Source organism: Pecten maximus, chromosome 11 (assembly GCF_902652985.1).
Source record: "Pecten maximus chromosome 11, xPecMax1.1, whole genome shotgun sequence".
Lineage (NCBI taxonomy): Eukaryota > Metazoa > Mollusca > Bivalvia > Pectinida > Pectinidae > Pecten > Pecten maximus.
This window is the reverse complement of record NC_047025.1, coordinates 10,639,325-10,653,742: the sequence shown is the minus strand read 5'-3', so window position 1 is coordinate 10,653,742 and position 14,418 is coordinate 10,639,325. Positions and strand designations below refer to the sequence as shown.

Sequence of the window (14,418 nt, the reverse complement as noted above, 5' to 3'; positions counted from 1 at the left end):
GTAAGGAAGCGCCATATAAACTTTGGTATAGTGATAGTAAGAAGCGCCATATGATATAGTGCTGGTAGTGAAGAGAGCGCCCTGTATACGTTGATAAAGTGATGATAAGCGAGCGCCCTGTATACGTTGATAAAGTGAAGATAAGCGAGCGCCCTGTATACATTGATGACGTGATAAAGAAGCGCCCTGTATACATTGATAAAGTGATGATAAGCGAGCGCCCTGTATACGTTAATAAAGTGATGATAAGCGAGCGCCCTGTATACGTTGATAAAGTGATGATAAGCGAGCGCCCTGTATACGTTGATAAAGTGAAGATAACCGAGCGCCCTGTATACATTGATAAAGTGAAGATAGCCGAGCGCCCTGTATATGTTGATAAAGTGATGATAAGCGAGCGCCCTGTATACGTTGATAAAGTGATGATAAGCGAACGCCCTGTATACGTTGATAAAGTGATGATAAGCGAACGCCCTGTATACGTTGATAAAGTGAAGATAAGCGAGCGCCCTGTATACGTTGATAAAGTGATGATAAGCGAACGCCCTGTATACGTTGATAAAGTGATGATAAGCGAGCGCCCTGTATACGTTGATAAAGTGAAGATAACCGAGCGTCCTGTATACGTTGATAAAGTGATGAAAAGCGAGCGCCCTGTACCTGTATCCTCCTTCTTAGGATTGGCAGTGTTTCGTGTGAATTCTGTATAGAACATCCTTGGGTAAGGATTATTCAATATTGTATAAACGGTAGGTCTGCCCCATCTCCGGATGGGCGGGTCCAATAGTGGAGGTATAGTAAATTCTTTAGGAAACTTATCGAAATGGTTTAAAGCCCACTTGGGGGAAAGGGAAAAAATTTCGGACCTCTTGGGTGTAAGGAGCAGAAACCAATATGGAAAAATATAGCTTATTCTTTGCAATCATTTTCTGTAGAATGTCTTGCCATAATCACTTAAATATCCAGGTGAGCAACACAGGCCCGCTGTGCCTCTTGTTGTCTTTTTACTGTGGGCATTGTCTTTTCAAGGTGCAATTCCGGCAAGAAACGACTGTTAATACCATAATGATACAAGGACGAGGAGACCCGTCATACTCACAGTGGGTGAAGACGTATTACGTTTCCTTTAGTATTGACGGTCTTACGTGGACCAGCGTGACGTCACAAAACGAAGATCCAAAGGTACGTCATGTTACATCAACACGTCAAGGGTTTCGAGAGATGCAGTTTAATGAAGGAACGATGGTTTTATGATTGTCACCCTGATCTATTTGGAAATGCTCTACTCCTTTGGACAATATGACGTCTTCCCGTTTGTATATCTGGCGCGAATGTCCCTTCCCGTAGTAGGATATCCGCCAAAAACGAAAGGTCAGACTGTGGGCTTTTAAAACCACGTTTCGTGAGTCCGTACGCCCGCCAGTCCCGTAAACAATTCTTGTTACCACTATTCTCCGAAGAACTATATTTTTTAAGTATATTAATGTTTCTAAAAATCTTTTAAGCCGATATTCCTGAACCTTAGGAGAATTTTGAAATATGCATATATCATACCTCAGCTTTAGCCTGATTGAACATTCATGTTCTTTTGAATTTTAACAAATCTTTTAAAAGAGTGATTTCAGAAAAAGGCAGAATTAACTATTACCAATAAAGAATGGAATTTGAATCTTATTTTCTGAAAAATGCACATGATTAATTTTTATTTGAAACGAAACCAATTTAGGCTCGTATAGTGTATTTGTTTCTTCTGGCGTTTTCTTAAGTATCTATTAGCCGAGTGTCAATGGCGAAGACGTTGCATTTGTAATGTCCTCTGTAATGTCCTTTAAAATATCAGACAATTGCCCGGTATTGATAAACTGGAAGTTATTCAGAGGTTTAACTTATATTCTTGTGAACAGTTATATAGGACAATTTAGAAAGGACAAACAAGTGGATAACAACACAATAATTCAGACATGATAACGAAACCATAATTCCAACTCATAATCAATTAAACGACAACAAGATATAAGCAAAATTTTAGATTTGTATGGAGTGCAATGGTAATAAGACAAAGCACCCCAGAAGTGCTAGCGTCTTCTACACCCGCCATAAAAATATATGTAAAATCCGAGTTTTTTCAAAATGAGAACAAGGTTAGCGACAACGAAACCAATAGGCATTTCACCAATCACGTCTAATTAATATCGCTGAGCCAATGTTGTATAGAATTGATTGATTGGTTTGGTTTGGTTTATTTTGTTTAACGTCCTATTAACAGTTAAGGTCATTCAAGGACGGTCTCCCGTGCGTGCGACATGCATGCGTGTGGTGAGTGGGTGTGTGTGTTTTGGGAGGCTGCGGTATGTTCTTGTTAAGTCTCCTTGTGATAGGCCGGAACTTTTGCCGATTTAAAGTGCTACCTCACTGAAGCATACTGCCGAAGACACCCAGCAGCACATCCCATCCGGTCAAATTATACTGACAACGGGCGAACCAGTCGTCCCACTCCAAATATACTGAGCGCTAAGCAGGAGTAGCTACTTCCATTTTTAAAGACTAGTATGTCTCGGCTAGGGGACAGAACCCAAAACCTTCCTCACAGGGGCGAATGCCCAACTAAAGGCCAAAAGTGAGGCAGTGTCAAGGGAGACGTTAGGAAGAAGAAAGTTGTTAAGAGAAAAGATACGATCCCAAATTTAGTCGCCTCTTACGATCATGCAATGGGGGCAGGTACAATTCTTACGCCCTACCTGCAGGGCAGTGAATTGATTGATTGTTCATTAAGTTATAGAAATTGATTGATAAGTAGGCATAACACGAATGAAAGATTCACATTATTTTGCCGTGTTGTTTACAACTGTCACAATTATAATTATAGATATGATATTTTGTAAATCCATTTCATGTTACATTTGCTACTTAGCAGTGATATTCAAAACAATTCATAATTTGTGAAAATCATGTGTTCCAGTTATTTACCGGGAACAGTAACCGAAACACCGTAGTCAAGTCCAGTCTCGTCCCAAGTATCACAGCTGTTTACGTCCGTATCAATCCCAGGAGCTGGTACAGCTATATCAGTCTCCGATTTGACATCAGTGGATGTTACAATGTTAAGGGAAAAAGTGAGAAAACGTATCTGATTTGTATGTTTTGTTTGCATTTTGTTTTGGATCTCGACATTACAATTGAAATATACTTATGACATGTGATAGATTTAGAAAGGAAAAAAAGGTGAATATCTTTTTCATTGTTATTTAGAACTCCGATAATTCCAAGTAAAAAGCAGTCGCGACATTCTATATATATATATCAATTCACTCGGGATAACTCGGAAGTATTTTTCATGACCTCCACCTTCTTCAAGCTAACGAAGTTCGACTCTTTATAAATTGTTTGGCAGATTTGTCTCTAGGTTTTACCAAAAGTGTGGAAATCAAGTAAAACTTAAATAAAATCCGAGGTCAAAATAGAGAATGCATGCAGCTATATTTTTGTGGATGCCCCAGCCAAACGCGTCTGAGAAATAATCTTATAACATGACTTTACGTTACAGATAACCGGTCGGACTTTTACCGATTGCCAATGTCACCCTCGGCAGACCTCAATCAGCACCTTGTGTTCGAGTCACAGTCTCGGTCACTTCCTAACTGCGGTAAATTGTGCCATAGAGGAGAATTGTGTTTTTCCTTCACCTTTGACACAAACCAGAACACTTGTCGGGGCTATAAATTATTAGTCACCAAAACACTCATGACCTTCTCCACAGAATCAACGGACTATTTCGTTAATGCAGGTAATACATTATATTTTATCTTATGTAAACGAGATACATCGGGCAGCATATCGTGAAAAAACAGTCGATACTTTTCGTTGACTAATCATATTCCTTTTTACATATCTAATGAGTTAGACCTGTTGTCGTTGAACTGATTTAGTCGTGCGACCAATTCGATTCATCACTCATGCTTGACGCCTGTTGCTATTTTTGATGTTTCCTTTGACTCTTCACTGGTTCATATTTTGTGGACGTTACACAAACTATACCTAGATGTACATGGCGGGGGACGTCGTGACCTAGATGTACAGGGTGGGTGACGTCGTGACCTAGATGTACATGGTTGGTGTCGTCGAGACCTAGATGTACTTGTTGGGTGACGTCGAGACCTAGATGTACATGGTTGGTGTCGTCGTAACCTAGATGTACATGGCGGGTGTCGTCGTAACCTAGATGTACATGGCGGGTGTCGTCGTGACCTAGATGTATGTGGTGGGTGTCGTCGTGACCTAGATCTACGTTGTGGGTGACGTCGTGACCTAGATGTACATGGTGGGTGTCGCCAATGAAACAGAAGCTGTTTATCCTGGTCTTATCATTCTTGTACTATTCAATTGTCTCTATATCAATTGATATTTTGCAAAACTTTGCCGATGTGGTATTGTCATCATGTCGTCTGCATGGCTGTCAGTCCAGCGCAACTCTTAATGTATTTTGATGAATGTTTTATAAGGAAAAAACTAGACACACGAGGTGAAGATGTATATTAAGTAAGAAATTTCCGTTTCGATGCAAGTCTTAGATCGATTTTGATAAAAACTGGTATGCAGGAAGTTAATCGAAGGTAGAAGTTGATAAAGTAGGTTATTTTGGGTTTCACCATTTTGTCAGTTTTATGACCTGTGAATCTAAGAATTATGTTTTCACGCACCTTTATGTTGTTTGTGAATTTCGATGAAAGGCGGTAAAAGGGAAAATATGTCGAGTGCATAAAGTAAAGAATTTCGGGTTTGGATGTTATTATTATTATTCCGACGATGGAAGATGAGAATGAAGTAAGAAACTTTTGATTTGACGGTATTTGTCAGTTTTCTTGCCAGTGATTTCCGTATATTTTGATTATCTCTTAATAACTGCATGGATTTCATGCGTGGTAAAAAGGAACACAATGTTCCGGAAAGGGGATGAGGGGTTGGGGATGGTTAGATCTGCACTAGTTTTAGTTTGCATGAAATGAGAAGGAAGTACATTATAATGTTAGTTTACTCAAAATATGTTAACTGGAATGTTAGATTACTTGTTATGAGATAAACAGAATGCTCGGTTACTTGAAATAGATTCACTAGAATGTTAGGTTATATGAAGTAAGTACACTAGAATGTTAGGTAACATGAAGTAAGTACACTTAAAAGTATTGTGTGCATGAAGTCAAAATATGACTTCTAAAGGAAAGTTTGGTTTGTATTGTTTAACGTCTTATAAACAGCGAAAGTCATTAAATGAAAATAATCACTTAAGTAGACAAAGTCATTGGTCATTAAAAATTTGCAATTTATAGATATGAAACGTTCACAAATGATTATTGACAGACGACTTCTTTTATTGTGGATGGTTCATTTCACTTGTTTAATTTTGTTTTAAATTTCATTTGATCGCTGCACAATTTGTTTTACATTAGTTTTGATAATTTTGACCATTTGATATCTCGATCGCAGGATTGTTGACATCCCTTGGAATCAAAATTTTATCGAACAGAGGCACGTTCTACAAGGTGATCGAACTTGAATTGAACCAGACAAGTGCAGCCTATGTCTGCACCCAACAAAACTCGGGGCTGATGCGGATTAAGTCGGAGTCTGAAATGTTAAGCCTACAGAATGTCATTGCCGGAAACACCATTCTAGGTAAGAGAGTTTATCACAAACCCATATTTATCAACGTTGAAATAAGATTTTGACAACGCCCTTCTCCCTATAGTTTAATAGTCCCTTATGATTTAAATGTCAGTATAAGTAAAAAGTCAAAGATAGGAGATGATAATAATTCATATACTTGCGTGAAAATATATTGAGAGCAATGCTTGTTAAGATTGAACATTCTATTTACGTTGATACTGTATATAATAAAATGGAATTCACGACCGTGATATATAAAAAAAAATACCTCTGGGTTGCGAGTTCGAAACCTACGTGGGGCAGTTGCCAGGTACTGACTGTAGGCCGGTGTAGGCCGGTGGTTTTTCTCCGGGTACTCCGGCTTTACTCGACCTCCAAAACCTGGAACGTCCTTAAATGACACTGGCTGTTAATAGGACGTTAAACAAAAACAAACCAAAAACCGCGGGTTGGGGATTCGTGCTAAGCTCCGTGCTCCAGGCATTAGCGGGAAAAAAAAACAAATGCCGCTCAGCAAAACGAAACATTTATCATGACTTTAAAGCTCACTAAGATTCAGAGTGATTTATTGAAAACTGAGATAGTAAACCTCCGGAACAAACCAAACAATACGCTAGACAGACAGCAGCATATCATAACAAACCCATCAATTTCAGGGTTGCTAAAATAATGCTTTCCGCTTCCAGAGTAAATAATAAAATCCACTCTAGCTATTGTCCATGTTTCGCTATACATCCACCAATAACTTGAAAGGCCTAAACTACCCTCCGGCACGACCATCTATCAGAAATAGCCCATCCGTCGCCCAGAGCTATGTTGTTGCAGCTAGCCTACGGTAACAGTTGTAACCGGTCACAGAGGTCATGTAAAATGAGAAAAACATTCATATTTTTCAGCAACAGACCACATCCAATTGTTCGTGTCTGGTACGTATGTGTTGCCAGAATGGAAGTATACTGATGAATCGGAAGTTATCGACAGCCTCATTTGGTCGCCTGGCAACCCTGATCCAGGTCAAGGTCACTGTGTCATGATGACACCAACAGGTCTGAAAAGTGTGGACTGTACAACAAAACTCTTCTCTATCTGTGAATTCTTTTGATAACAAAGATTTTGGACAAGATGGGGAAAAATCCATAGGAAAATTCCCTTTATTTCAGATCGAGATTCCCTTGATACATGAACCCAACATAAAATATACGTCATTCTTTTCTCGTAAATATCGTTGTACCTTTCTAATTAAGCAATTCTTGGTGAAGATCATGGCAAAGTGGTATTTTAAATGATGGTAAGCCTAGTACGGATACTTTTTTATATATCGAAACACATTAAAAGGGACACCTTTATATTTGAAATTGGTACTAATGCTAAATTAGATGTGATAATTACATTTGATATAAATGTCAATATGTTGAAATTTGAACGCAGTCCTGATTTTCAAAATCTGTTGATAAAATTTAATTTGATAGATGTGATATTAAGCCAACAAATGTCACCAAAAGAACCCACTTTACTATATGTTGTCCTTACTAACAACAAAAATTTTGTCCAAAATACTCTTGTTAATCCGACAATTTGTAGAGACCACTTAGCAATTATATTCGATGTAAAATTTCATTTTTGAAGTTATTGATCAATATCACGAAAAACGGAGTGACTTTTGACACAAAAGGCGCGAATGTTAATATATGCAGGTAGGGCGTAAGAATTGTACCTGCTGCCCCATTGCATGATCGTAAGAGGCGACTAAATTTGGGATCTTATCTTTTCTCTTCTTTCTTACAAACTTTCTTTTTGTTAAACATACGTCACAGTGGACAACAACACAGTTTTATATAATTAAATTTTTGTTTATTAACAAAATAACAAAAAATAATTCACAAAATGTCTATTCTCTTATACATCACACTCCACCATATACACCCATATACATACCACTTACATGTGTATAACATATTATAGAAAACTGTACAGCAGAGAACTGAAGCGGGTGCTATTACGTCACACAGTATGACGCAGTATGACGTAATAGCACAACATAAGCGGTTTGCGTTGTCCACGTGACTACTATTTTGTTAAACATACGTCACAGTGGACAACAACACAGTTGTATATAATTAATTTTTTGTTTATTAACAAAATAACAAAAAATAATTCACAAAATGCCTAAATAATGAGGATAAAAAAATATGTAACTTCCAAAAGTTGGATAGTTATATAGCACATAATGATGTATAAAATAACCAGGTTAATATACCTGTAGGAAACTAACATGAATGATGAGTTACGTTGACACATGATTAGATTCTATATCAATTTAAATTGTGAACAATGGAAAACACATCAATAAGAAACGTATATACAGGGACATATATGGGTAAGAGTATACTACTCATGAGACAAAATCTTGTCGGAGAACGAGGAGGGAGTTTCTGAATGAACATAATGTGTGAAAAATACCTCGGAGGATTTCCACCTACCGACCTTTCTCACAATTTCAGGGTTAATGTTAGCATCGATAGCCGTTGTAGCTCCTGTGGGGCGGAAGGACTTAGCAGAATACCCCAGACCCCCAAGATCTGCTACTACGATAGCCTGACACAACACGCCAGCTATAGCGGACGCACTAAGGACTTTATAGGGTTTCTCTAATGTCAGGAACACTGCTCCAGTGGGAGTTGTGTAATATTCGGTTTTGTCCAGGTAGACTCTCAAACAGGCTACAGGGTCGTTTTGAACATTCTGGGACTTAGGTAACACAACAGGAAATCCTGTTCTGGTTAGGTCATTTTTTATACCAAAAAAATGTAATCCTCACACCGTTGTCGAGGAAATTTATCTGATTTCTGTTGAAAGCCAGATTATGAGTATTGTCTCGACAGTCCGAAGTCTGCGAACTCGCGGAGTGCACACCTTGAGGTGCTATGTCAGACGGACGCAACATCAAAGTAAAGCGAGCAATCAGATGCACTTAAGTCGGAGATTGCGCAAGCTGAGCATCTCGTTGATAGGCCACGATTCAAACAAGTCATGGAAGTTTTTGACAGGCATAACTTTGGACTTTGTCATGGGTATCTTAGTTCCAGATTTAATCAATCCTGTTATAAGTCTGAATTTCAACACAGTTCATTATGTTATCTTGGCCTTTGGAATTATACAAGTGTCCTAATGTCGCAGAGACAGTGCGCAAAACAGAACTAGGTCGCTGTGACCCATTAGCCACTTCGATGAGTAGGGAGGCAAGGTCAGCCGAGCGTGTCGGAGGGAACGCGATATCATGTTTGGAGCAAAATAGGTACACCTTTTGTAGCGCGTTATTGTACGACCTTAATGTACCCTTAGCCCATGAAGAAAGGAATCTTTGTATACTTTCAGGAGACCAACCCTGTGATATTAAATGTTGTCGCCAGACACCCTCCAGACATACATCGTCCATTTTAGGTTCCGCGAAGGCTCCGGTAGGACACCCATTGCGCGACATATACGTTTGTTTTTCGGTAGTCGTAACGGTGGTTGGATTGCCATCGATTTTAATAGTGGAAACCAGCTCTGAGCTGGCCACCACGGTGCTATGACTGTAGCCTTCGCTTTGTGCCTCTGAATTGTCTTTAAAATTGCAGGAATCAGACAAAACGGTGGATTGACGTTATTGTTCTCCTGGCCCCAATTCGATTGAGCTAGGGCATCTACTCCCTCGGAGTACGGTTCCCAGTATCGACTGTTGAACCGGGGTAGTTGTCTGTTTTGGCAACTCGAAGCGATCCACAGTGTGAGGTCCCCATAGTTTGTCTATTTAATTGAACACGTTGGGATTCAACATCCAGTTGTGTTTGTCGAGGGTTCTCGACCAGTAGTCGGCTTGGATATTTTTGCGCCCAGCAATATGCGCGCACTGAAGATAAAGACCATTGTCCGACGCCTCGGCCCATATAGCCGTCGCGAGACGAGAGAGAGCACGGACTGGACCTCCTTTGTGATTGATATAGGCCATAGCCGAAATATTGTCCGTCAGAATTTGCACGTGTTTGTGACGTAACAGCGTGCGGAAAGCATGAATTGCCATTAATATGGCCAATAACTCTCTTTGGTTGGATGGTAAGTGAGATACGCGAAGGTTCCAGTCACCCGATGCGACTTGTCCTTCGTATACTGCTCCCCATCCAAGGTGGGATGCATCGGTAATCACCTGTGCCTCTATTGGACGTGTACATAATTCTCTACAATTCCAGTGGTCAATAGCGTCAAGCCACCACGTCAACTCTGAAACTACGCCAGGCGACAAGGTTAAGACGTCTGACAAAGAGAGACGAGAAGATAATAAACGGTAAACTTCACGTAAGAGTAACTTACCTGGGCTGACGGCCCACACAGTAGATACGCACAGACCGGCGATCTTAGCGAGATGCCGAGCCTTTATAGTCTGGTTTCGCAGCGCACGTTTGATACTACGTTTGATTTTGACTACGCGTGCCTGCTGTACGCGTATTACTACCTTGTCACCTGAATGGTCAATTGTACAACCAATGAAGTCAACGTTATGGGACGGGGATAGTTGAGATTTTTCGTAATTCACACGAAAGCCAAGATCCTCTACAGTATGAACTAACTGGTCCGCAAAATCAGTAATTTGGGCGGGCGGGGCGGACAATAAAAAATCATCAACATATACCGTAATTTCGATACCTAAGGATCTAAGGTAGTGAATAATGGGCCGAATTGTCTTACAAAAGTAATACGGAGAGCAGGACAGTCCGAATGGTAATACCTTCCACCTATAATAAATGGAATTTCACTTGAAGCCTAGATAATCCCTATCACACACAGACACAGGGATATGGAAAAATCCGTCCTTAATATCAATACTCACAAACTTATCTCCACTAGATATGGTTTCTGAAACAATACGTGTTACGATATTTAGGAGTATTACAAAAAGAATTGATGTGCCTCAAATCTGTTTATGAGTCTGAGTTTTTTGTTTTTCTTTGGCACACAACCTAGCGGACTGACACATACAGGTTTATAATCGCATACCTCGATATAGTCACTGTCTAGCAACCTTTTAATTTCGCCATCAATAAATTTACGTTGTATTGAGGAAACATAATGATTGTCAATTTCAAACGAGTCTGAGTATCGATCAAAGTGTATAGGAACGCCGTTAAGTAGCCACGAAGTCACTGTATTAGGTGTACCAATTCGTTCCCATGCGTCAATGTGATCACGCAGTCTGGATGCACACATACTTCACTTTGAGACACATTGTATAACATGATTCAAAAAGATACACAGTACATTGTATGATGACCAGATGTAAACAACTCAAATATTTACAGTACTTGCTTTTAACACCTGAAGTCTAGTCATCTTTATCCGCAGGAGTGGAATCGTTGTTGTTGGGTCTTCTAGGGTACGGCCGGTTTCCCATAGAGTTATAAACGTCCGGTTTGTGTCTGTAGTCCCCGTTGTTCCTGTTGTAGTTGTTAAACCTGTGGTAGGAATTCCGGTGTGTAGAGCGACCTTGACCCTGTGACTGACTCTGTGACCGGGTCGGAGCAGGTCTTGCGACTGCAGCTAGCGATGCTGCGGATCGTAAAGTCTCAATTGAGTCACTGTTCAAACCCGACGTGTTACGTTGTAGAGTGCGAAATAACTTTGACGTGGTAGCGTCTTAATGACCATTCACCACAATGGCAGCGTACTCGTCCTGAAGGTATTTCAACTGAGCATGGCTAACAGAAAATATTTGGTCCAACTTTGACTGACTGATTTCATCACCAGGAGAGATTGTAGTTAATAACTTAATAACAGTTTCGGCATAACGACCACACTTGGATATTACGTTAAAAGCTGGTTGATCCGATCGTTGAACTCCTTGACGCGATTCGTGCAATTTCAATTCGGCTGGCAGTTGAATTTTAGACACACTGTCCTTAATTGCATTAAATTCGCCCTGAATATCAACTACTATGTCTTCTGTCCCGGTGGCACGATGGGCATTATCCCATATGGGGCCGGGTAGCGGGCTGCGAAGATGGGGTGCCTCGTGGTCACCACGTGGGTTTCTGTGTGTATTGTCCAGATGGTTGCTTACCGTATCCAATACATCTTCTAACTTCTTTTCCATAGGTAAACCCGGATTGATGGAAAGCAGTGAAGCACTTTTTAGTCTAATAATTCCGAATTCACAAAACGTGTCCTTGCTGGTGGAGTGTACAGCAGAGAACTGCAGAGAACTGAAGCGGGTGCTATTACGTCACTGAGTATGACGTAATAGCACAACATAAGCTGTTTGCGTTGTCCACGTGACTACTATCTTCCTAATGTCTCCCTTGACACTGCCTCACTTTTGGCCTTTAGTTGAGCGTTCGCCCCCATCAGGAAGGCTTTGGGTTCTGTCCCCTGGCCGAGACATACCAAAGTCTTTAAAAATGGTAGTTGCTGCTCCTGCTTAGCGCTCAGCATACATGGAGTGGGACGACTGGTTCGCCCGTTGTCAATATAATGTGACCGGGTGGGGTGTGCTGCTGGATGTCTTCGGCAGTATGCTTCAGTGAGGTAGCACTATAAATCGGCAAAAGTTCCGGCCTATCACAAGGAGACTTAACACGAACATACCGCAGCCTCCCAAAACATACATACGCACTCACCACAAACATGCATATTACACGCACGGGAGGCCGTCCTTAAATGACCTTAGCTGTTAATAGGACGTTAAACAAAATAAACCAAACCAAACCAATCATGGAAATGGAAATAAATTCATTTGTGTAAGATGGGTTTTTCCCCTTTGTACTTTAACATTTTAATTGTTTTGATACTATTGTGTGAATATATATCTATGGTTAAGTAATATGAGGCTGGCTCTAGATAATGAGATTAAGGGGTTATTATTTTCAGTCGGTGTTCATCTCCTAGTTGCTAACCAGCTGTGGCTAATTATAGCTATCACGTATTTTTGGACATGCATGCCTTACCCCTTACGGAGTCATCACGCGTAATCAGTGCATGGGGGCCAGCATGACCCTTGCCGTTATAGCCCCGATTGACCAACCATATAGGGCGTGTATTCTACGGACCGATCCGAGATGCTCACTGGCCAGCGCGGATTCTGGCCACACACCGCCATCTTACATTAGTAAAGGATTTCCGTGCGTCTCCACGTGTTTTTCAGCTATTTACATGCACATATTGTGCTTGAAAACCCCACACTCTTTTATCCCAACCTCAATGTTAATTCTAGAGCCAGACCTGCCATGATTTGTACCCCATCTTTGTTGCTATATCATTATATTCAGTAAATACACTGTGTTTTTGCCATAACATCAAACATTATTCATGTTGAATAATGACATATTGTGGACTCGCAAGAGTTCATTAGTCATTCAATAAATGACCTTTTAACAACAATATATTTTTTGTTGTCTTTGCGAGTCAACTTTTTTTTAACAAACAGGCTTCAGTCTCTGAACATGATCCAGGCTTACACAAATAGTAATGTTCGAATATCTTATATACCACTTATAACCAGTTTAGAAAACGGAATCGGAGTTTTTTTCGAGAAAAACAAAAACAAAAAAACCTAAACCACTCAGAGATATTTTTTTGATAATAAGATAGTACCGATCAGTTCAATTCATCAACATCTTATTTTACTCTTCAATAATGGTGGCAAATGGAATCACTATATATAGAATCTATTTACGGAAAGGTCAATTACAGAATGAATATTTTAGGATTACTGAAAAATGAAATTGACAAATCCTTTAAATATATTATTAACATTGTATGTTAGACCATTTCTTAATATGACGATATAATGTATGGGATAATTGACCTGATTATGCCACCAGCCTTTTAGGGTCTATTGGAATTAATAGGTTTACGCAGAGGTACCTTACATACAATACTGTATAGAGAACTAGGCACAAACACCTTCAGGAGAGAAAGGAAAAACATAACACGCATCTTATGTATAAAATACTAAAAATAAATTCAAAAGTATTTATTCGATATTGTTCAACATTACTTATATAATGTTAATGAAACTAGATATCAACTTAGTAATGTAAGGGTCTCATACGCCATACAACCACGATTTTTTTTAACACAGCTCCAAAACCCAATGATGAAGAAAAATCAGTATGTAGCCTTAAAGTATCTGATGTTTCCCGAATTTCAGATAAGAAGATCTTTCCATAGAACTTGTCTAAGAATTTCGTAGACTTTTAAGACCTTTGTCATGAGACGAATCAGTAAACAAGAAATCATCGAGAACTTTTACAATGACTGATTGACTGATGCTTTGCCTCGCTGATGCATCATTGCCCATTCTATAGCTGAGTTAAACATTTTTAAAAAATCTGCAACTCTCTGCTAAGCCCGTTGGTAGACATTTGTCGAAATGAAACTGACCTTGCCAATGAAAACCAATTAATTGATGTTGGCTTGAATGTACTGGTATAATTCTAAAAGTTGATTCAATATCAGATTTTGCCATGAATGGTGTAGGGATAGTTTTCAAAAATGAAGTTGCATTTTGAATAGTTTGATACTGGATTGAAGTGAATTCTTCAGAAATACCATCATAAATAGAGGAACTTCTGGGTGACTTAGGTGATGAATAAGTCTATATTCATTTGATTCGTTCTTTGGGACCCCGAAGGGTCAGGATGACCTATAGTCATCATGCTTCGTCCGTCGTCGTGCGCCGTCCGCCGTCCGCCGTGCGTAAACTTTTCACATTTCAAACTTCTT

At 39.7% G+C, this 14,418-nt stretch overlaps 1 protein-coding gene across 1 annotated transcript; it reads left to right on the top strand.

Moving 5' to 3' along the window:
- Positions 1-1,065: 1,065 nt before the first annotated feature.
- LOC117338028 lies at positions 1,066-12,063 on the top strand. The gene is made up of 5 exons (XM_033899188.1): positions 1,066-1,182; positions 2,960-3,113; positions 3,545-3,784; positions 5,482-5,670; positions 6,558-12,063. Exons 1-5 carry the CDS (start codon positions 1,066-1,068, stop codon positions 6,761-6,763), a joined length of 906 nt encoding a protein of 301 aa, XP_033755079.1. The 3' UTR covers positions 6,764-12,063.
- Positions 12,064-14,418: the final 2,355 nt, after the last annotated feature.

Bases quoted from the DNA above. Each gene is read 5' to 3' on its own strand.
- LOC117338028 (XM_033899188.1), top strand. From the start codon at position 1,066: ATGATACAAGGACGAGGAGACCCGTCATACTCACAGTGGGTGAAGACG. The intron at 3,785-5,481 runs GTAATACATTAT...TCTCGATCGCAG, and splicing joins GGACTATTTCGTTAATGCAG to GATTGTTGACATCCCTTGGA. The intron at 5,671-6,557 runs GTAAGAGAGTTT...CATATTTTTCAG, and splicing joins TGCCGGAAACACCATTCTAG to CAACAGACCACATCCAATTG.